Source organism: Siphateles boraxobius, unplaced genomic scaffold (genome assembly GCF_051911475.1).
Source record: "Siphateles boraxobius isolate OS27281-9 unplaced genomic scaffold, OSU_SipBor_1 26, whole genome shotgun sequence".
NCBI lineage: Eukaryota > Metazoa > Chordata > Actinopteri > Cypriniformes > Leuciscidae > Siphateles > Siphateles boraxobius.
The window spans coordinates 5,036,112-5,058,186 of NW_027508876.1; the positions used below are offsets into that span (position 1 = coordinate 5,036,112).

Genomic DNA, 22,075 nt, shown 5'->3' on the forward strand with positions numbered 1-22,075 from the left:
TACTGTTATTTAGATATGATTTAATAATGTACTGTATATGTAGTAATTTAATTTGTATTAATTGCGTAAACAATATTTTGAAATAGTCACTGTCACTATTCTGACTGGTTTGAGCTTGATTGTTTAAAATAAAGAGACTGAAATGTTAATTGCAGCTTATTTGTTCAATCATTTATAGCTCAATCAGCTGAACTCACGGGAGCAGAAAGAGGCTGAAACCTTGAAATATACTTTTACATTGTGTTACATGTGAATTATATGATCTTACGTCAGTATCTCCAATCTACAGTGAGGATCCTCCAGTACACCAGACAGCAGCTTGACTCCTGAATTTCCTAGTACATTCCAAGACATATTCAGTTGTCTCAGGTGTGAGGGGTTTGATCTCAGAGCTGAAGCCAGAGCAGCACAACCTTCATCTGTGACTCCACAATCAATCAACCTGTAGAGAATGACACACTCTTCACTCTCTCTGTTCAGAACAGATCAACAGGTACAAGTGACAATAGGGTTAGGTTACTATTGAGTATGTCTACATTTCCATTGGAGATTTAACAATATAGATTGTTTCAAAGCAGCTTCATATTGAAAATAGGACATTTAAGTAACATAGATTGTTTTGGCTTAACAGCAGCTCTAGAATAAAGTTATTGTCCAGCTCAAGTTAGTTTTGATTGATTGATTACTTCCTTTTCAAAGATCATTAGTTATTAAATAACTTGGGGCCACTTACACAACACCGTTCTAACAGAAAACCCTTAATGCACTCTGACCTGCTTATCACCCCAAATTACATAGTAAAAATCTGACCCTGTCAAAAAAGCAGTGCTTTGTGCAATTATTAATTATTGAATTATTGAAAAAAATTACATGAAATGACCACTTTAACCACTTGATGGTTTCAATGATCAACCTATTGCAGGGGTATCCAACCCAGCTGCTGGAGGGCCACTGTCTTTCAGAGTTCAGCTCGAGCTACAATGAACACACCTGAACCAGCTAATTGAGGTCTTACTAGGCATTCTAGAAGCCCTCAAGGACCAAGTTTGAACACCCCTGACCTATTGCCTGTTCTCTATTAGCCAATGTTGTGAGATGAACATTGTCACTAAGTACTCCACAAAGATGAAGACGAGAGCAGAAGTACGTCATATAGTCAAGTAACTTTAATTAAACAATATAAGAATCAAAGTAAGTGTGTATGAACACAAACACCAGACAAAGAGGGGGGAGAACTGAAGGTCTTAAATTTCACAGGCAAACGAACCACATACAAAACATGTGTGCTCTAATTAGTAACATACTTAGTAACCATGAAAACTAATGATAGTGGGAACAAACACAAGCACACTAAGGGCCCTATTTTAACAATCTGAAACGCAAGTATCAAACGCGAAATGCAAGTAACTTTGTGGGCGGATCTCGGCATGATACCGGCAGAATAAATTACTCTTGCGCCCGACGCCAATTAGCCTATTTCTACAGATATTGTCACGGCTCCAGCAGATCTACAGACTCCACCCACTCGTTCACTCTCCCCTGATTACTAATCACCACACCTGTACCTCGTCACCTGTTCACTATATACATTCACTTGCACCACTCTTCATTGTCTGATCTCGTCTTTCCATGGACACACATACTCTACCTCAATCCTTACCTGTTCCACTTACCTGCCATCCTCGTCTTCCGATCCCATTCCACAAACCTGCTATCATCATCAGTGACACTCATCCACGTCTGCCATCAGCCTTGTTCAGTTCTCTACCTGTGAAGGACAATACTGTTATTCATCAGCTAAGTTCCAAGATTTCGCACACTGGAGTGTGCGGCCAGACAGTAAGGATATCATGAAAGCCACTCGGGCAGAATCCTTGGGAAATTGATGAGCCTGCATTTCAAAATACAGGGAGCACTTTAGAATGAATCCGCTGCAGTCCTCCGCCTCACCGGTGAATGTCGCTGGTTGGGCCATGGGACTGGCAGAGGCAGCGGATGGTACTTATACAGCGGCCGTTCAGCGTACCATCCAGTGCTCCCTGTATTTTGAAATGCAGGCTCATCAATTTCCCAGCGATTCTGCCCGAGTGGCTTTCATGATATCCTTACTGTCTGGTCGCGCACTCCAGTGGGCGAAATCACTGTGGAATTCCAACGCCTAAGTAACTAAATCGCTCAACAACATCATCGGTCATTTCAAGAAGGTGTTCGGTAAGACTACTTCGGAACTCTCCATCCACGATCAACTATTCAGTCTACATCAAGGTAAACACTCAGTCTGTTCCTATGCCTTACAGTTTCGCACCTTGGCGGCATCTAGTGGGTGGAATGAGACCGCCCTACTCACTGCTTTTCGCCATTGGTCTTAACGCTGCCATCTGTCAACTCATGGCTGTGTATGATGACTCGATGGGATTAGAGAGTTTCATACAGAAGACCATCCACGTCTCTCAACGCCTAACCGCCTGCGTCAGTTCTTCCTCTGCTGCATGTCCTCCGTCCACAACGCCATCTGTCATCCCACCAGCACCAGAACCCATGCAAATTGACAGTTATCACCTGACCCAAGCGGAGCGTCAACGCAGAATCCAACATCGTTTATGCCTGTACTGTGGTAAAGAAGGTTGTATTATCAACGTTTGTCCTGTGCGACCCCAGCGCTCGGCGGTGAGCACAATTCAACTTCCTCCAAGAGTAGAAACCCTATCTCGTACAACAGTTTATGTTCTAACCTCTGATATATGTGTCTCAGCACAAGCCCTCATCGACTACGGTTCAGCTGGGAACTTCATCTCCACCCAACTCCTTCAGAAACTAAATGCACCCAAGAAACGATGTTCCCAAAATCTTCGCATCCACACCATTCAAGGAAAGCCGCTGGGAAGAGGTCGCATTCGTCATTTCTCACCTACCCTGACACTTCCGATTGGATGTTTACACATGGAGGGCATAACCTTTATGGTGCTGGAGGAATCCACGGCAGATCTCATCCTGGGACACCCGTGGATGGTTCAACATCAACCACACATCGACTGGAGATCCGGTGAGATACTCCAATGGAATATTGAGTGTTTCATATCCTGTCTATCTTCTGTTCAAAGAATTCCTGGCAACTCTTCATCTAACCCGAATCATCAGAGTCTCGTCTATGACTTCCTTCCTCAAAGGCCGACCCAAGTCTCTGTTTTCCAAAGTCATCCCCGAAGCCTCAGAATCCTTTCAACGGCTGAAGGAAGCCTTCCAGACTGCTGGTCCTGGTCCATCCCAATCCTGACCTTCCCTTCACCGTCGAAGTAGATGCCTCTTCTACCGGGCTCGGAGCGGTTCTGTCTCAGCAGCAGGGTGACTCTCCTAAACTCCATCCATGTGCCTTCTACTCTAGGAAGCTGTCCTCGGCGGAGCAGAACTACGACATCGGGAATAGATAACTGCTCGCTATCAAACTGGCCCTAGAAGAATGGAGACATTGGCTGGAGGGAGCCATTCACCAATTTGAAGTTATCACCGACCACCGTAATCTGGAGTACCTCAGAGAGACTAAAAGACTGAATCCCCGTCAAGCCCGATGGGCATTGTTCTTCACACGGTTCAACTTCACCGTAACCTACCACCCTGGAATCAAGAACTGCAAAGCTGATGCCCTTTCCCGTCTTCGCTAAACTACTCCAGACGAAACCCTTCTGGAACCTATTCTCCCTCCAGCCATGTTCGTTAGTCCTATCCCTGGGATATCGATGAACAAATCTCTCAAGTAAACCGTACCAACCCTGCTCTGCCGAGAGGTCCAGAAGGGCTCATTTACGTTCCACCTCCTCTTCGTTTGGCCCTTCTGGACTCAGTCCACATATCTCCGGGCTCTGGACATCCAGGTATTAGGCGTACCCTCTCGATCCTACGTCAACGCTACTGGTAGCCCTCCATGCCTCAGGATGTCTCACGATGCGTCAAGGGTTGCTCAGTCTGTGCCATTACCAACACCCTGAAAAGACTTCCGGATGGTAAACTGGTTCCTCTAACAATTCCTTGTCAACCCTGGTCTCACATCGCTATCGATTTTATAACTGATCTGCCAAACTCGAAGAACTGCACCTGTATCTTCGCCGCTGTGGATCGTTTCTACAAGGCCTGCAAGTTGATACCTATGCCCGGTCTTCCCACAGCATTTGAAACCGTGGAATCTCTGTTCCAGCAAGTGTTCAGAAATTTCGGTATCCCCGAAGATATCGTGTCGGACCGGGGGAAAAAAAAAAGTATGAAAGTACGGCTCTCTACACGGGACATCCATCTTCGCCTGCCCTGCCGTAAGCTGAGTCCTCAATACATTGGACCGTTCACCGTCCAGAGGCAGATCAATGAAGTTACCTATAGACTCAGCTTACTCACCATTTACATCTGCTGGTTTCCGTGCTTCTGTTCATAATAAACTTCAGTTACATTATACTCACCTTTCTGCTTCATCACTCGCCGTGACAGATAGGCTATATTTCAATTTCCATTCAACATAACTCAGAACAAGATAATAACAACTAAAAGTATCTTATTTAATTATAAAACATTTTATTTTAATATAATAACAGAGAAAATAGTCTAACAACTTGTATATAATAGAAAATATCTACGTAAATAGATAACGTAGTCAGGTATTATTAGCCTATTTCTGATCAACAAATTTAATCTACTATACATTTTGTTTGTAGAAATTAGCATATATGCAAACACTCAGGACCGCTACTGACCTTTCTGTTGACAGTGAGAGAGAAAAAGGTCAACTGCGGGAAATGTCACAAAAGAATACCGCGAAATTCAGTGCGGTCAATATGATCGTCTATGGCCGAAATAGGTAAATATATTCATTTGTTTTTTTTGCCTTATGTGTAATTTATATGAAAAACATTTTAAATGAAAATACAGACACTTTTAAGAAAAGTCAGGTACCAGCAGGATTTATTTTTTCAACAAAGTTTGCAAAAATGGGAACTTGTCTGTGTAGATGAGAGAAGCAAAGTGTATGCATGTTGGGCACATGCTACATTATGGCCAAGTATGCGCCCTTAAAATAGCATCTGAATAACGCCCCACTGACTTCAGACTAGGTTTTTCCTGTAGCGGAATTGTTTTCTGAACCTCCAAAATAGAACCTCTTTTCGCTGAACCACCACCGGGAGCGCAAGTTCATTCCCTAATTTACCGACATGCATCTGTGGAGGGAAAAGTCTATTTTCGGTGCAAAATAGGAATGATACATGCGTCGGTGTACAAAGTCAATTGCGCTGGGTGCAAGATAGGGCCCCACAACAACTACATAAATGTATCCACTAACATTTCAGAAACGTCCAGGTGCAGTCTAAAAGTTTCAACCTCTTCCTGATCGGCACTCTTCTGAAGGGGGGCAGGAAGCAGCAGCTCATTTGTGGGACACACAAAAATGGTGCGTTTTTGCTCACATCCAAAAAGTGGCAAATTTGACAAGCTATAAATGATCTGGGGTCTTTTTGAGCTGAAATTTCACAGACACATTCTGAGGACACCATAGATTTATATTACATCTTGTGAAAATGGGCATCTTGGTATCTTTATTACACCAAATATTGGATGATCCATTTAATAAAAACTAAGCTCTTCTTAGTACTTTAGTTCTCCCCATTTCCTTAATGGGGAGAATAAATGTGATCAGAATGAATATCCTCCCTAAATTTTTATATTTATTTCCATCTCTTCCCTGTTATGTCAGGTCAGGATACGGCCTCACACTGCAGGCAACAAAAAGGTTTTATTTTCCTTCAAAATAGGAAACACAAAAGCCTGTCAATAATCCAGACAGGAACTCAAAACAGACTGAACAAATTCAGAGGAACTCGCAGGGTAGCGTCTACTGTAGATTGACACAACGTCTGAAGAGCTAGAACAAGGCGGTGTAGCGCAGAGAGGCAGGCTGAAGAGGCGGAGGGCTGGCGGAGGGAAACTGAGAGCGAGACTGTAACGAGGGTTCTTTGTGAGGGACGAAAGAAGACAAGGGTCGGCGTAACAGGGACTCGTACAATTTATTAAAGATAAACAAAAACAAAGAAAAGGTGCACCACATGCGCGTTCACCGTAGTAAAACTACAGCACAATAGAAAGACACTCTTTCCTGCTGGACTCAGCTCTCAGTTCACTTTTATCAAACTCTTCCCGATGTGTAAACTCAGTCCATTCATAAAACTCTTTCCGATGTGTAAACTCAGTCCATTTGTCAGCCAGCAGGTCGTGAGTGTTCGTACGAGTCCCCCAGTCCTTCTCTCTCTCGCTCTCTTGCACCAGCCAGCTTTTATGTGGTCTCCCCACGCCAATTACTGCAATCAGAGACAGGTGTTGAAACAGAACAAAGGAGGTTGAAACCTAATGGAACATTGGAATGGGGACATACCTGTGGCAGCCATCGGCAAGGAGTTTTGGGGGGCGTACTCAATCCAGGATAACTGCTGACTCCAAGAGCTCGGATTCTGGGACGTCAGGCAGCAGAGAGCTTGTTCCAGATTTTGATTTGCCTGCTTGGACTGCCCATTGGTCTGAGGATGAAAACCTGACAACAGACTCAAAGAGGCTCAGATCTGCCAAAAGAACTATTTCCAGAACCGGGAGACAAACTGTGGCCCCCTATCAGAGACCACATCAGCCTGAAGACCATGAATCCAGAAGATGTGATCAACCACCACTTGAGCACTCTCCTTGGCTGAGGGCAATTTGGGAAGGGGAATGAAATGGACTGCCTTAGAAAAGCGGTCCACCACTGTCAAAACTACAGTGTTTCCCCTTGATGGCGGAAGGCTAGTGACAAAGTCAAGGGCTATGTGTGACCAGGGGCGAGAGGGGATGGACAGAGGGTAAAGCAGACCAACAGGCGGCTGATTAGAACTCTTGTTCTGGGCACAATCCGAGCAGGCCAACACAAACTGCCTGACATCCTGGGCCATGGATGGCCACCAGAATCTCCGGACTCCTGGATGGCAGAGTAGCTTGGATGAATGCCCCCACTGGAGTACTTCAGAGCGCAACACAGCCGGCACAAAAACCCTACCCTTCGGACACCTCCTTGGCACTTCTCTCTTTCGTATGGCGTCAATGGGGCGGCAGTGGCTCAGTGGTTCATGTAGGTTGTCTTCAAACCGGAAGGTTGGTGGTTCAATTCCTGGTTCCACCTGACCAAGTGTTGAGGTGTCCATGAGCAAGACACCTAACCCCAGCTGACGAGCTGGATGGCGCCTTGCATGGCTGACACCGCCGATGGTGTATGAATGAGTGAGTGAATGGGTGAATGTGAGGCAATATGTAAAGTGATTTTTTCACACTTTCTGTGAAAGCGCTATATAAATGCAGCCCATTTACCATTTCATTCGCCTCTCGACACCCCGGGAGAGGGACCCTACCACCATCTCTGATAGAGTGCCGAAGTTATGACGTCACTTTGTAGGCCAAAACGCGGAAGTGAGTTAGCATTTCAGCACTTCCGGTTCCATCGCCCTAAAGTCTATGGATTTTTTGAATGGGTTTTTGCTTAATCACCTGAAATAAGGTCTGTGGTTAACAAAGCCTCTAAATATTTTAACGTTTTGATCTATGACATAAAACACACCAGTTATAACCTGCTTGTGATTTTTTTAAACTTTATTGTGTCTTAAAAACGGTGGTTGCTAACAAGTTGCTAAAAGGGACTACATCCTTTGGCTGGGATTTTAGACGTCATCATGACAAACAGGAAATCTCTCACTAGCCCGCGTTTCAGCCTCACGTTCTTAGAAGTTTACCTTTCAGTTAATATACATAACATTATATATTTAGTCTTTTCAAATTGTAGTTTTTCCAAATATTGTTGTACACAGAATTCTGTGATATTAAGGTAACCGATTACCAGTTCTTTATTTCTGTGGAGAGACTGTAGTTCGACAATGGTGTTTTGTTTTGTCCCGAGATGCAACCACAAGTCGTCGAATGAAAGATGCTCGTTTTACCGTTTTCCGTCCGATGTTACCCAGCGGAGACTCTGGGTTTGTGCCGTAAGGTAAGCTCACACAACGATGATTTCCATGTGAACACCGTATTTACTGCCTTAACTCTCTGGGGTCGAGAAACGCGCCGGCGCGTTTTGCTGTTTTTTTTCCACATAGCAGCAACATAGACTTAAAATACTCCGTCATTTTTGGTCATATAAATAAAATCAACACATGATTATAAACTATAGAGGGTCTTCTTTTTTTGTGTACACTGACATTAACATCAAAACCGTGTGCTTTTGTAAAATGAAGAAAATAAACAGGGTGTGCTTTCTAACTCTCTGTCTCCGTTAAAAAATTTTCTGGTGCACGTCTCTAAGCTCTAAGCTCAGCGAATACTATTCACACAAGCACGAGCAATATATCTTTATAATCATTTAAATTTGTACTTTTAAAATATCTAATTCAAAACTAAAATAAATATTCTCTGTTTTTGTAATCTATTAAAAAACAGAGAGGTGTCAGCCGATCTCATTATCGTTCTCTCAGCTCATTATTCTGCTAATCTGACACGCCCACGGAGAGCGTGCGGTATTCAAACGCAAATGATCTGAAGCAACACATGCAAAGTGTCAACGCCCCTCATAAACACGATAACACAACAAATGTAATCATCAGATTAATGTAGCCTACTATTTCTTCTTGCGAGGCTGTGTGAGGAATAATCCTGGGACATTTACCTCAGAACATGTACTGTTTTTTTTCATTTCGAGGAGGGATCCATCTGATAAGTAAGTTTTTTTTTATTATTGTTCTAATCGCGATATCATAGTGTATGTAAACCGCAAAAAGACTGTTTAAATATGAATCGCGTCTGTGTGTGAATGAATGAACTGAACAGTTTTTACCAAACCCTATTGCTATACTGAGATGAGTGAAAATCTACTGAAATATGTTGAAATAACGTTAAAATGTCTTTGTATTAGCAACGTATTAAACTGCAAATTAATATGTATGCCCTAATATAGGCTCATAAAAAAACGACATGCCTATGTTACAGACGAAATATGAAAGACAACATTTCGTCGACTAGTTTTGGATAGATTATTAACTGTTTACTGTAAACTAGACTACTGCCACATTGAATAAGCTTTTGTTCACCAATTTCTGCTCAAATGTTATATATTAGGCTATGTTTGTTTTGTCAAAAATAAAGTCATCAACTAGGATGCTATTATAGTCTTTGTTCCAATGTAGGCTTTATTCAAACTAATGAATCCTTAACTTTGAAATATGTATGATAAAATGTATACTTTAGTTTTTACAAAGAAATATGAAATATCCATCTGAGAAGTAAGTTTTTTTATTAGTGTTCTAATTGCGATATCATAGTGTATGTAAACCGCAAAAAGACTGTTTAAATATGAATCGCGTCTGTGTGTGAATGAATGAACTGAACAGTTTTTACCAAACCCTATTGCTATACTGAGATGAGTGAAAATCGACTGAAATATGTTGAAATAACGTTAAAATGTCTTTGTATTAGCAACGTATTAAACTGCAAATTAATATTTATATGCCCTAATATAGGCTATCATAAAAACAACAAACGATATGCCTATGTTACAGAAGAAATATGAAAGACAACATTTCGTTGACTAGTTTTTGGATAGATTATTAACTGTTTACTGTAGCCTAAACTATAGACTACTGCCACATTGAATAAGCTTTTGTTCACCAATTTCTGCTCAAATCTTAAATATATTAGGCTATGTTTGTTTTGTCAAAAATAAAGTCATCAACTAGGATGCTATTATGGTGTTTGTTCCAATGTAGGCTTTATTCAAACTAATGAATCCTTAACTTTGAAATATGTATGATAAAATGTATACTTTAGTTTTTACAAAGAAATATTACACTTGAAATATTGTTATTTTAATTGTTGCTGTAATTGTAACCTTTTTAATAAAATAGCAAATAATATATTTACAAGGTAGATTTAAACAAAATCTTAAAAGGTCAATATAAGCCTTCTCTTCAAATTATTTGTATTGTGTTTTATTAGTGACAAATTTGGGGAGAGGATACATATCCAAAACTTTCTGAAAATACAGTATGAGAATTAACTACACAATTACTAGAAATGTTCACCTTGGATATTATACAATTTGCAAGCAAAAATACAAGTGGAAAAATACTATTTTTTTATAGATGTTTCCAACTGTGAACCAATTTTGTAGTATATATACACATTTCTTTTCTTGTGTCCTTGTATTCTTTCTTGTGGCTCAGTGACACACCTGTGAAAAGCTCATTATGCAGGCTCATTAAGCAGGTCTTTTGTCTTCACAGGTGTGAATCAGACCATTATACATGAGTCACGCCCATTTCGCATATTGCCTTTCCAAACAAAAAGTGTTTTACTAAATTTAAATCAATATATTGTTTTATGTGAATGATTTGGAAGGATGATTTTCAGATCATTTTGAAGCAAAAATCCTAGGCGAGAACATCCATTAGTCAAAAGTCTTGTGGACACATATTTAGTATGTGTTTTGTGGCCTTATTTCAGAGACTTTAAGTTTTAGTTTTTTCAATAACCATGCATAAACAATATTCTCTCAAAAATACAAACATGTACATACATCTTGCTAACATATTATGGTAGCCCTGTTTGTGCTATATAGAGTGAATTTACACCTTTGCCATTAACATGTTTATAAATAACTGAAAAAAGCACAAATGTTAGAGCATGTCAGAACACCTCCAGGACCCCAAAACACATAGGACCCCAGAGGGTTAATGTGGCCACGACGAAACTTTATTGGTGCAACATGCCAATGTTACTTTGACGGTAAGATGGAGTTAAAAAGGCTAGTAAGAATAAACGTTTTTCATAACCAAATCAACAGCTAAAATACCTTTTGTCTTTCTCTTAAAATATCTAAAAGCTTGTTTACTTTGCCACTGTTTAATAGATTAGATCCGCAGCAGTTTTATTTAAGGCTCCCGTTACGTCGAGAAATGTGTTTAATTAAAATATTCAAAATAATACCTGGTTTATTTACTTTTATTGTAACTTGTTTGGATATAATTATAGAAAGGGTGGGTCCTGCACCCTGATATTTGTGAACTTGGCTTTTAACCACTTATAATAATATGATTGTATTTGTAAACAGCATTAGTTAAGGCATTAGATAACATTGATATTAATCTTTGTTATTTTAGTAGTAAATGTTAACTATATTTGATGTGCTATATAAACATGGTCAGATCAATGAAGAAGATTAATGTAAATGCTGAAAAACTCCATTCTAATTTAATACAAATATTTTATTGTGTGATCTCCCCCCACCCCCCACCCCCTTCGTAATTTTAATCTGTAAAGGTGTAACTTCCATAAAACGAACATTGCTTATTTTGAATTTATCCTTAGACGAGCTGACTGGAAGCCCAGTGTCCATTCTCACATCTGCAGCTTTCATTTTCCTGCAGGGGGAAAAATTTCCCTGTTTTGTTTTTATCCAAATTTCAAATTTTGGAAGATCATTCATACTCCCTGAGACAGGTTGGGCTGATGTGCCTAAAAATGTTCCACCACCCATGGATGAAGAGGAGGAAATGGCTACACAATTTATGGCTGACAAAGATGATGAACAATCTCCGGCTAATCAAACCCTCACTATCAATTCTGAGGAACAACCAAATAGTAGCACAACTAAAGAAGAGTTGCAGTCTGAACGAAGAAAAAGAATCCAGCTTGAGATTGAGTTAGAGCATTCCATAGCAGAGATTCAGTTTCTCAAAGACAAACTCCAAGGACAAACGAGTAACTGTCATGACAGGTATTCAGCCCCTCAAATGAGTGAAAGTGTGATTCGGATGGAGACAGGATTGCCAGATAGAGATACTTTCAGTGCTGTGTGTGAATATGTTGCTCGTTTTGAGGATTCCATTACGTACTTTGCTGGATGGAGACCCAAAGAAATCATCCTTGAGGACCAGATTTTCATGACCTTCATGACCACAACTATAAACACTTACACTTGGCTGCACTCTTTCATTGTAGTACAAGGACTGTAAGTAATGTATTAATAACATTCATAGAGGTTTTTCACAAGGTCCTTTTTAAGGATATAATGAGTACTGTTCCCAGCCGGGAGAAAAACCAGACCTACATGCCGTCTTCATTTCTACCTTTCCAAAATTGCAGAATGATATTGGATTGCACTGACATCAAAATTGCTATTCCCAAACAAATGGATACACAGAATGAGACCTATTCTGCATACCGTGGCATGCACTCCTTCAAAGTACTCATTGGGGTGACACCAAATGCTGTGATTACATACTGCAGCAAACTTTACCCAGGATCTGTAAGTGATAAGGAGATAGTACTTGATTCTGGTGTTTTGAACCATTTTAAGCCTGGAGACCTGATTTTGGCTGACAAGGGATTCCTAATCCACAACATTCTCCCAGAAGGAGTCACAGTAAACATTCCCCCATTCCTCAGTCACGGCCAACTGACACACAGTGAAGCACATGCTACAAAGCTGATTGCACAGAACAGAATTCATTTAGAGAGGGCAAATGGCCGTTTAAAAGATTTTAAAATTCTGAGATTTATTCCATCTCACTTGCGGCACTTTGCAGATAAACTGGTTCAGGTATGCTGTGCACTAGTGAACCTCCAAAGTCCTCTCATAAAAGAAGTGGCAACAGAATAGTGCAAAAACGCTCCTGCTCTCCATCCAGCCAGAAACAGCTGCTCTCCATCCAGCCATTAACATCAGGCTCCTTCTCTCCATCCAGCCATTAACATCAGGCTCCTTCTCTCCATCCAGCCATTAACATCAGGCTCCTTCTCTCCATCCAGCCATTAACATCAGGCTCCTGCTCTCCATCCAGCCATTAACCTCAGGCTCCGGCTCTCCATCCAGCCATTAACATCAGGCTCCTGCTCTCCATCCAGCCATTAACATCAGGCTCCTGCTCTCCATCCAGCCATTAACATCAGGCTCCTGCTCTCCATCCAGCCATTAACATCAGGCTCCTTCTCTCCATCCAGCCATTAACATCAGGCTCCAACTCTCCATCCAGCCATTAACATCAGGCTCCTACTCTCCATCCAGCCAGAAACAATGGATTTCCTGATGTTTCTAATATTACCTCAATGTAAAGGTTAGTAAGTTTATTAGATACCTCTATTCTCTCATCGTTCAGTTAAGCTCAGCCCAGCTTCTATTACACTGTGTGTACACCAGGTGCGATGTGACACACAGCTTGTTCTAATGGGATTTTCGCATTGCATTGCGACCTCATACAGTAAGAAATATGTCTACAAAATTTTGATTGTTCAGATTTTTTACAACTATTTTTTAATTCTTAACAAAATGAAGCATAACACCACATTCAGGACACTTTACCCGCCAAATAAGAAATTGAAAGTTTATCCCAAAAATTAAGATTCTGTCATATCATTCCAAATAACTTAACAATAACTAACATTCATTTTAATAATAACTATGTACATTTTAGCCAACCTTCTAATAAACAGTTCTATTTATAAACTATGTATATATTGAACAATATTTACAGTTTACTTTTGTGCCAGCTGTGGAAGCATGTGGGACGTAAAAAAGTCTTCCAGGACTTGCAGATTTGATTGCCAAGTGTCATCTCTGGATATGGGGATGATGACACTTTGTTTTGTGGTCCACACAGTGAAGTAGCAGGTTTCTCTTGCAGTGAGGTGAAGCTGCCCCTGTACTTGATGCCAGTAGGGGTGGTCTCTGCGCAGGCTGTAAACACCCCCTTCCACGGGACCCGCGGGTATATAAGCAAATGACTCGGGTCGGGTCGGACCTCGGGCTAAATTTTTTCCACTCAGTGAAAAAAACAAAAAACATTTATTAATCATTTCTGCTGTTCACCGTAAACAAAGTCTAGCTGCTGCGCCTGCGTGCAACATGCATCGCGGGGGCAGACCTGACGCCGCTGCGTGCACGCCTTTTAGCCTGGAGAAGAAGATGGAGTTTGTAAAAAGTAAACTTGCCGCAGGTGAATTCACCATCTCTACTAAAGGAGTGGGAAAATCAGAGGTCTGGAAAGTGTTTGGAGTGGTGCTGGATTCTGGTGGAAATTCGACAGGTTATGTGCAATGCTCAAAATGCAAGGTGCTGATGAAGTCTGACAGCAAAAAAACAGGGTCGTCCAGCCTGAGCCGCCTGTGGGCATGATTCGACCACCACCATGACGCAGCAGCAGCAATCAATGACGAAGTTCCTTGCCAAAAATGTCCCCATTAAAACAAAACAGGCAGTAACAGAAAAATGTGTTTACATGTGCGCCAAGGACATTAGGACGTTTTATTTTGTTCCAGGAGACGGCTTCTTAGAACTTGCACAGGAACTCATAAATGTTGTTGCAACACATGGCAGAGTTGCTGCAAGCTCTGTCCTCCCATCTCCCAACACAGTAGCTACATACTGTCGGAATTTGGCAGAGGAAAAAAGAGAAGAGGCAGGTGAAAGAGATCCTGAACAAAGGAGGAAAAGTGGGAATGTCTACAGATATGTGGACAGACGACTTCAGAAAGACTCACTATCTGTCAATAACGTGCCACTTTGTTACAGAAGATTTTGAATTAATCGGAAAGAATCTGACCACAGCAATGTTTCCCGTGGATGAGAAAAAAACGGGCGATAACATCAAGAGGGAGCTGGTCAAGCTCTTGGTCACCAAGTTTGGGTTCGACCCACTGTCTTTAAAAGACATTGTTTGGGTTACAGACCGTTGAGCAAATGTAGTTAATGCTCTCAGGTCATACATGAGATATGACTGCATGGACCACGTCCTCAACACTGTCCTTCACCATGGACTTGATAATGACACACTGATGCAGGTGGCCCTTGACTTCGCTGAAACAGTGACAGCATCAAAGGCGCTTGTCAGGTAATCTATAAGTTGCATCAGTCAAAAAATGCGTCATGAAAAAAAATATATATAAAGTCACACAGGACTAAAAAAAGTGTGATTTATAGTCCGGAAAATATGGAGTCTTTAGTTTGTGTCTGATTATCACTACAAGGCTACTCATTTGTGTAACAGCAGCAAGCTCTCTTATTGTCTCTACAGATATGTAAAGCAGGCGGGAATGACAGCGCAGCTCTCAAAGACCATCCTGCAGATGGTAGATACACGCTTCAGCACTGTGTATTTGACCCTTAAATCCATCAGTGACATTTACGCGGAGCTGCAGGACAAACTGGAAGCGCGTGGAGAGAGTGACAGGATTGAAAAAATAACCCCCGACACTTTGGGCATGCTGGTGTCATTTTTGAAGCCCTTTTATGATGCTCAGCGTGAACTGGAGGGGGACAAATATCCCACATTACATCTTGCGCTGCTATGGGTAGAGCGACTCCGACACCACTGCCAACAAAATGCCAATGATACTGCCCAGCTGGCGGCTGTGCGTCAACGCCATGCGCACTGGTTGCAGGAAAAAATGGCCAAGTCTGTCACTGATCTCCACAAAGCTGCAACATTCCTGTGGCCAAAATTTAACCAGTTGCGGATGCTGCCCGCTGACCAAAGTGTAAATGTGCAACAATATGTTAAGTCCCGCCTGTCAGGTGCGCAGCAACCGGTACCCGAGGGCCCAGGTGAAGCGAGCCAGGAGACGAGTGCTTCGTCATCGGCAGCAGCACCGGCACCCGCCGCAAAGAAAACACAGCGCTTTGATGAATGGGAAAATGTATTTGGGGTCGGGGGGGAGACCGAATCAGAAGAGGATGAGGTTGACAGTTACGTCCGCCAAAGGCCAACAATGACCGACGATCAGGACCTGCTGGGCTGGTGGAAGACCAACAGCAGCGTGTATCCCAAACTGGCTCAGTTGGCACGGCAGGTGCTCTGTGTGCCGGCCAGCAGCAGCAGCAGCGAGAGGGTATTCAGTGTGGCTGGCGGTACCATTGAAGAGAGGAGAACACGCCTCAGTCCATCCACTGTGGACGCACTACTGTTCCTCCACGATGCCTTATAATCATATGACTATGTTAATAGGCTAGCTTGGCCTATTTTGTTTAAAAACTCTTAAAAAATAGTGTGGTGAGAAAAGTAGCCCGCCCACTGGCTGGGTACATGTTTGAGTTCTTTTTATTTATTATTGTGTGAAGATTTTTATTTAAGGCATGTTTATATAGCCTATATATATATTTAAAGTTTATTGTTTCAGTTGTTTGTATTGTTAAAAGGCGTGAACAATAAAGGTTGATTTGGATTTCCGTCTGCTGGTCATGATAATACGTGTATGAGAAAAAAAGAAAAAAAGACGGCGGCGTCGTCGGGCCGCGGGCCGGGTTCGGACAGATAATTCATGTTGATGTGTCGGGTTACATCGGGTCGGGCTTTAAAAGCCAACGGCCGGGTCGGGTCGGGTTGTAATTTTCAGGCCCGTTGAGAAATTTAATACTGGCCGGGATAGCTTCAGACCCCTGATGACCTACAGACTTTACAATTCTAGGGACAGAATGTGCTTCCAAGGTGTGAGGATTCTCTTCAGGCTCAGGTGAGAGAAGCCAGGACATTCCTGAGAACCTGCCCCTGAGCCTGTTCCTCAGCCAATCACGATACTCTGCTGTTGGCTCTCATGTCAGTGGGTTATAAGGCTCATTCGGTGGTCGGAACAGCTCCTCTACAGAGTGTGTGCTCTTAGCTGCTTTGGGCTTCTTCCACTGACATGTGGTGTCTGTGCAGCAGAAATTGTGGATGGCAAAGATGGCCAAAGCAGCTGCATGGCTGCATTTGTATTGTCCATGTGGGCATTCACATTGTGTGGCAACAATGCCAACTTTCCCTGTAGAGACCAGTCATGTGAATTATCAGTTTTTTCAATTAGTATATAGTTTGTTTTCAGTTTACTTATTTTATGAAAATAAAGATGTTTACTACAACTCTTGCTGTAAGGTTTCTGTGGCTCAGTGATTAGAGCATTTTGTTAACTGTGCAAAAGGTTGCGAGTTCAATTCCCAGAGAACACGCTGATATGTATAGCCTTAATGCACTGTAAGTCGCCTGTCTGACAAAAACCAAAAATTAAATGTTAAACTATTGTATACTACTTGTATACTATTGTAACTACACTCCAGTCAGCTCACAGTAATGTGAATGTGAGATAAAATTTACTACACACATTAGCTCTCACATTGGGGCTTGTGGATTACCAGGTAAAAACATATAGAAAAGGTTAACAAAATGAGTATGTATGGTTTAATTAGGGAACATATATGGTTTAATTATAATATATTATAATAAGCTTTTGTTGATGCTATTGGACAATTCTCTTTAAATTCAACATATATAATTATACACAACTATTATATTAAATGTTTGGAATTTAACTGTGTTATGCTTGTTCAGAGATTATTTGTATAGTTATCTTAAATACATAGAACAATATTATAACTCCACAATCTCTCCCTAGTTTAGCTTACAGAGACTCGATAAACCTTGTCCCTCATGCTGGCCCTTACAATACCGGCAAGTAAACCAGCATCTAAGCTGCACTGTTCTACATGTCCAGCTTTATAGTGGTTCTCTCCTCGATCTATGGTTTTTCTATCGTCTAAGAAAAAGGACATAAGATTGGAAATTGATACGGCCATAGCTAACGTTAGTGCTTCTGAGATGGTAAAATCGCGTTTTTTTTCTGGCGAATTAGCAAATGGTATGCAAACATACAATCAAACATAATACAGTGAAAGATAATATTTAAAGTTTATTTGGGGCACAATGATCAGGCATAATAATCTTAATCACAAAGAAAATAATATTAAGGTTTATATAAACTAACAAAATAATAAACGAATAAATAAAACATTAACATAAGGTAAAAAAATCTCAGTGAGGCACGCATAAAAAAAAAATAGTTTCTAACATTTTTGGAAAAAACGAATGGGCAATATTTCTCATGAAAAAGTGGATAAGTGTTCATACACAGCGCAGATCATAATGAGCGAGCATGTTTTTTAAATAAAATTTGAGGAAGCTTGATGATGAAGTTGATCCGCGACCATTGTGTGCTGTAGTCCGTTTATAGCCTACCATTAGCATTTTATATCTGACGGTTTTATTTAGGCTTCAACATGTATAAATTTTGGATTAACTTGTAAAGATTATCTTGATAGACAAAACGTGTAAGGGTCACAACTCTTTGTTGAACACAGATCTTATTTTTTGCGATTTTTCCAAAAGTCTATGGGGAAAATCCGTAACTTTTTGATCGAGGGAACCCATGCGCCGCTAACTTCCGAGTTGTCCTACAAAGTGACGTCATAACTTTGGCACTCTATACCATAACCAACTAATAATTTCTCTTTCCGGTACAGACAGTATAGTCTCTATGGGGCTGTCATGGGATGAAAAAACTATATTTGTGATATTTTGTGTTTATAGAACATTTAACAAGCTAATTTTAGTCCTAAAATAAAAAAAGTATATGGATCAAAGAATTAATTTTATTGAGGATAAAGACTTCAGTCTTACTTCAGTATCTCCAGTTTACAGTGAGGATCCTCTAGTAGAGCAGAGAGCAGATTCACAGAATCTCCTAGTTTATTCCTAGTGAGATCCAGTTGTCTCAGGTGTGAGGGGTTTGATCTCAGAGCTGAAGTCAGAGCAGCACAACCTTCATCTGTGACTCCACAATCCCTCAACCTGTAGAGAACAACACACTCTTCACTCTCTCTGTTCAGATCAGACAAATTCAAATTCAAAATCAAAACTTTTAAATATGTTTACATTTCTATTGGAGACTTACTGTATCACAGTCATGAGAATAATAAAGAAATTCGAAAAGTTTTCAACAACTGTGCTTCAAACTTTACAAGATTATTTGATAAAAATTATTGATTTTGATTTCAGTCCATTCTTGTTGTTTTGATGGTTTGGTTATCCTGAGTTTCTGTTCTGCAGCATTGTTATTTCAAGTTTATTTTGTTTTTGTATAAATATATACATACATATTTTTCAATAAAAAATCCTTATCTTGCCTTCTCCTTCACTGAACCAACATGGTGAACGTGATTTTATCAAGTACAACATGTTCCTGGATCAACATTTTTGTTGATCCTGGAACAACATTCCAAACGTTTACAGTTTATGTCAAGTTTAGGCTTACAAGCAGAGTTAAATCTCTGTAAAATCTCGGTAACTGAACCAACTTAGTTGGAAAAAGTAATCAAAGGTAAAGACACAGGTAAAGAAGTAAACAAGTAATCAAAGTACCAGAAGAGCACCAGGTCACATTTTATATTATCACGCTTTCAATAAAAATATATTCACCTCAGAAAAATTTTAAACTGTATAAATATCAATGTATTTCAAAAATATCTACTGCTAAGAGACAATTATTTTAAATTGTGTAGAAGTGTCAGATTTTGCAATTATGCATTTACATGCAGTCAAAATGACCATGCTACTACAGTCAACACCACTATCCTATAATTAGAACAGAAAAGCATGGCAGACAATTCGAATAATAAATAACCATTGCCTCACCTAATGCAGAAAAACAAAATATTTTATTCAAATTCTGAATGGATTTATATATCGCCTAGAAAGCATGCAATGTGTGCTCCGTTTATATTAATTAAAAAGCCATTAACATCTCAATTTATCGCAATTTCAAAGTTCTGTCTGCACAATTAATCTCTTACAGTATTTAGCCTACATAAAATCTACATTTTGTTTGTTATAAGTTAAGTTTTAATAAGAGAATAGTTATGAAACAGCTACACAAACAGTCTTTTCAATCACACACACAGTCTCATTATTTATTTGTTACAATAATTCAAATGATCAAAGAAAGTACTGGGATACGTTTATAGTTCAGATATAGTTCAGATAGAGTAAATCATATTTTGAAAGTAACTTGATGCTCCAAATGAAGATTGTCTCAATTAAATTGTTACACCCGTAGTTAGTGACAAGTGAAAAAATGTATTTGTCATTGAACCATTTGTTCAAGATATTAGTTGAAAAACGATTCATCCAGTAATGAAACAAGTGAAGTCTTTATTAGTGAGTCACTGAATCATTCATTCAAACTGATTTTTAAAATGAATTAACCAATTAATGAAATTGCCAACAATTAACATTTTTTCAAGACCTAGTAAGTTACATGTTATTTTGTTTAGATATCTATTCAGAATCATGATCTCTACTTTAAACAAAAAAAACTTGATTCTCAATTTATCCAGAATTGTGCAGCTCATTGAGTAAAAACAGCATCATAACCTTGTGTGATGAAGCAGGTTGTAAGAAGGAGGGGGAGATCAACTCATTAATACTCTTTAAATTCTTTAAAAAATAAAATCAGCAGTTGAAATTATTGCAGATAATTCTCATAATAGAATAGAATGTTTCAGACTGAGTATGCAAACCGGTTCCTTGAGAAGGGGAACAAGACGTTGCATCAAGGAGTTTGAAGATATGGGGAACACCATCAGCATGTCTGAAGCATGTGTACAAAAATGGCAATAATCATTGGCAGATGGCAGTCCGTGTCACAAACCCAGAGTGCCCGCGAGTTACACGTCAGCAACTCTTTTGCGCAGGTAAGCCCAAGGAATGGCAATGAGATGCAGATTCTCGTTCCCATTCTCTGGGAACCGGGTTGCATACTCAACCTGAAACCTGAGATGTTCCTGGAACCTGGAACTTCTACACTGCATCATGAAGTTTACAATATGGAGAACCACTACATAATGAATATGCGCAATCATAGTGGGCATAGCATAAATTGACTCTACGGATTACTCAGCCAGAGTCAGAACCTCTTTAACCCCATTGGTGCATCCCATGTGATTCATATCGTGGTGCTACTCCCTAAGCTAATACTCCCCAATAGTAAGAAAGCAGAATGAGCAGTTTTTCCTGTTGAATAAAGTTTCATATAAATGAGTGTCCTGTCATTCTAAAACTCTCCTTTCATTCAGCGTCTGTGAAGTGGAGCAGGACAACGTCCCACCAGTGCTTGTTTTGGATTTTCATCCACAGACGACATTTTTACTGCATGATAAATATAAGCAGCACCGCACAACATTTCATATGCTCCTTGTCTCCAAATTATGACCAGAATAAATGGATAAATATTAAAGGTCCCATATTGTACACCTTTCTGGAGTTTTATTTTAGGTGTTGATGTCCTCAAGAATATTTGCAGTATAAGTACCAAAAACCATAGGAGCTTTCATAGGAGCTCTGCTAAGAACAGGTCTGTTTTGGCCTGCCTAATTAATATTCATGAGCCTTCTGATTGGCCTGTTGTTTTCTGAGCGATGCACGACTAGGCCAACCACAGGTAACTAGGGTCATGTATGTGTCACATGTCTGTCCTGTCTTGTGATGCACATGGGTGTTTTGTTATTTTGAGCCATGTGCTCTTGTCATTGTTTGATCCCTCCCCCTTGTTATCAGATTATTGGTTTAATTGCTCCTCCTGTCTGTCTCGTTGCCCTCCTTTGTTTGCCTCCCTATTTAGTCTTCCTGTGTTTGCTGTCTTGTGCTCGTTCGTTGTATTTGTTACGTTGTGTTTGTGTTTGCGCCTTGCCTTGCCTTGCCTTGCCCTGCCCTATGTAGTTTTGGTTTGTTTATTTTATGTTTTATCTTCATTAAACACTTCTTTCGCTCTGCACTGCACTGGAATCCACTGAATTATTTCCACACGCACCGTGACAGAACGAACGAGCCACATGTGGATTCCGCGGAGCGAACTTTGTCCGGCTGAGAGGGAGAATGGAATTTCTCTCTTTAAATATTTCTCCCTGTGTGCCCAGAGGAATGAGGAGAGGAGGACAGCTGAGTCTTCCTCACTGGTCTCTCCTGGAATGGGATCATCGTCATCGGATCCGTCCAGCGTTGGGAATCCGTCTATGGTTTTAACCAACTTCGAGTATGCACAGATCCGTCAAAAGGGACGGAGAAGGAGACATAATCCGTCTGCCCAGTCAGAGACTGTTCACGTCACGTCTGCCCAGTCAGAGACTGTTCACGTCACGTCTGCCCAGCGAGAGACTGTTCACGTCACGTCTGCCCAG

The 22,075-nt window shown here is 40.6% G+C and overlaps 1 protein-coding gene across 1 annotated transcript in view; it reads right to left on the reverse strand.

Annotated features, from left to right (window-relative positions):
- Positions 1-22,075, reverse strand: part of LOC143751603 (NACHT, LRR and PYD domains-containing protein 12-like) — a 93,309-nt gene that overhangs the window by 25,949 nt on the left and 45,285 nt on the right. Inside the window, exons 6-7 of the mRNA XM_077244186.1 lie at positions 18,522-18,692; positions 269-442 (exon numbers count right to left, since the gene is read on the reverse strand). Coding sequence (XP_077100301.1) covers positions 269-442; positions 18,522-18,692 — 345 coding nt within the window. The remainder of the gene's footprint in view (positions 1-268; positions 443-18,521; positions 18,693-22,075) is intronic.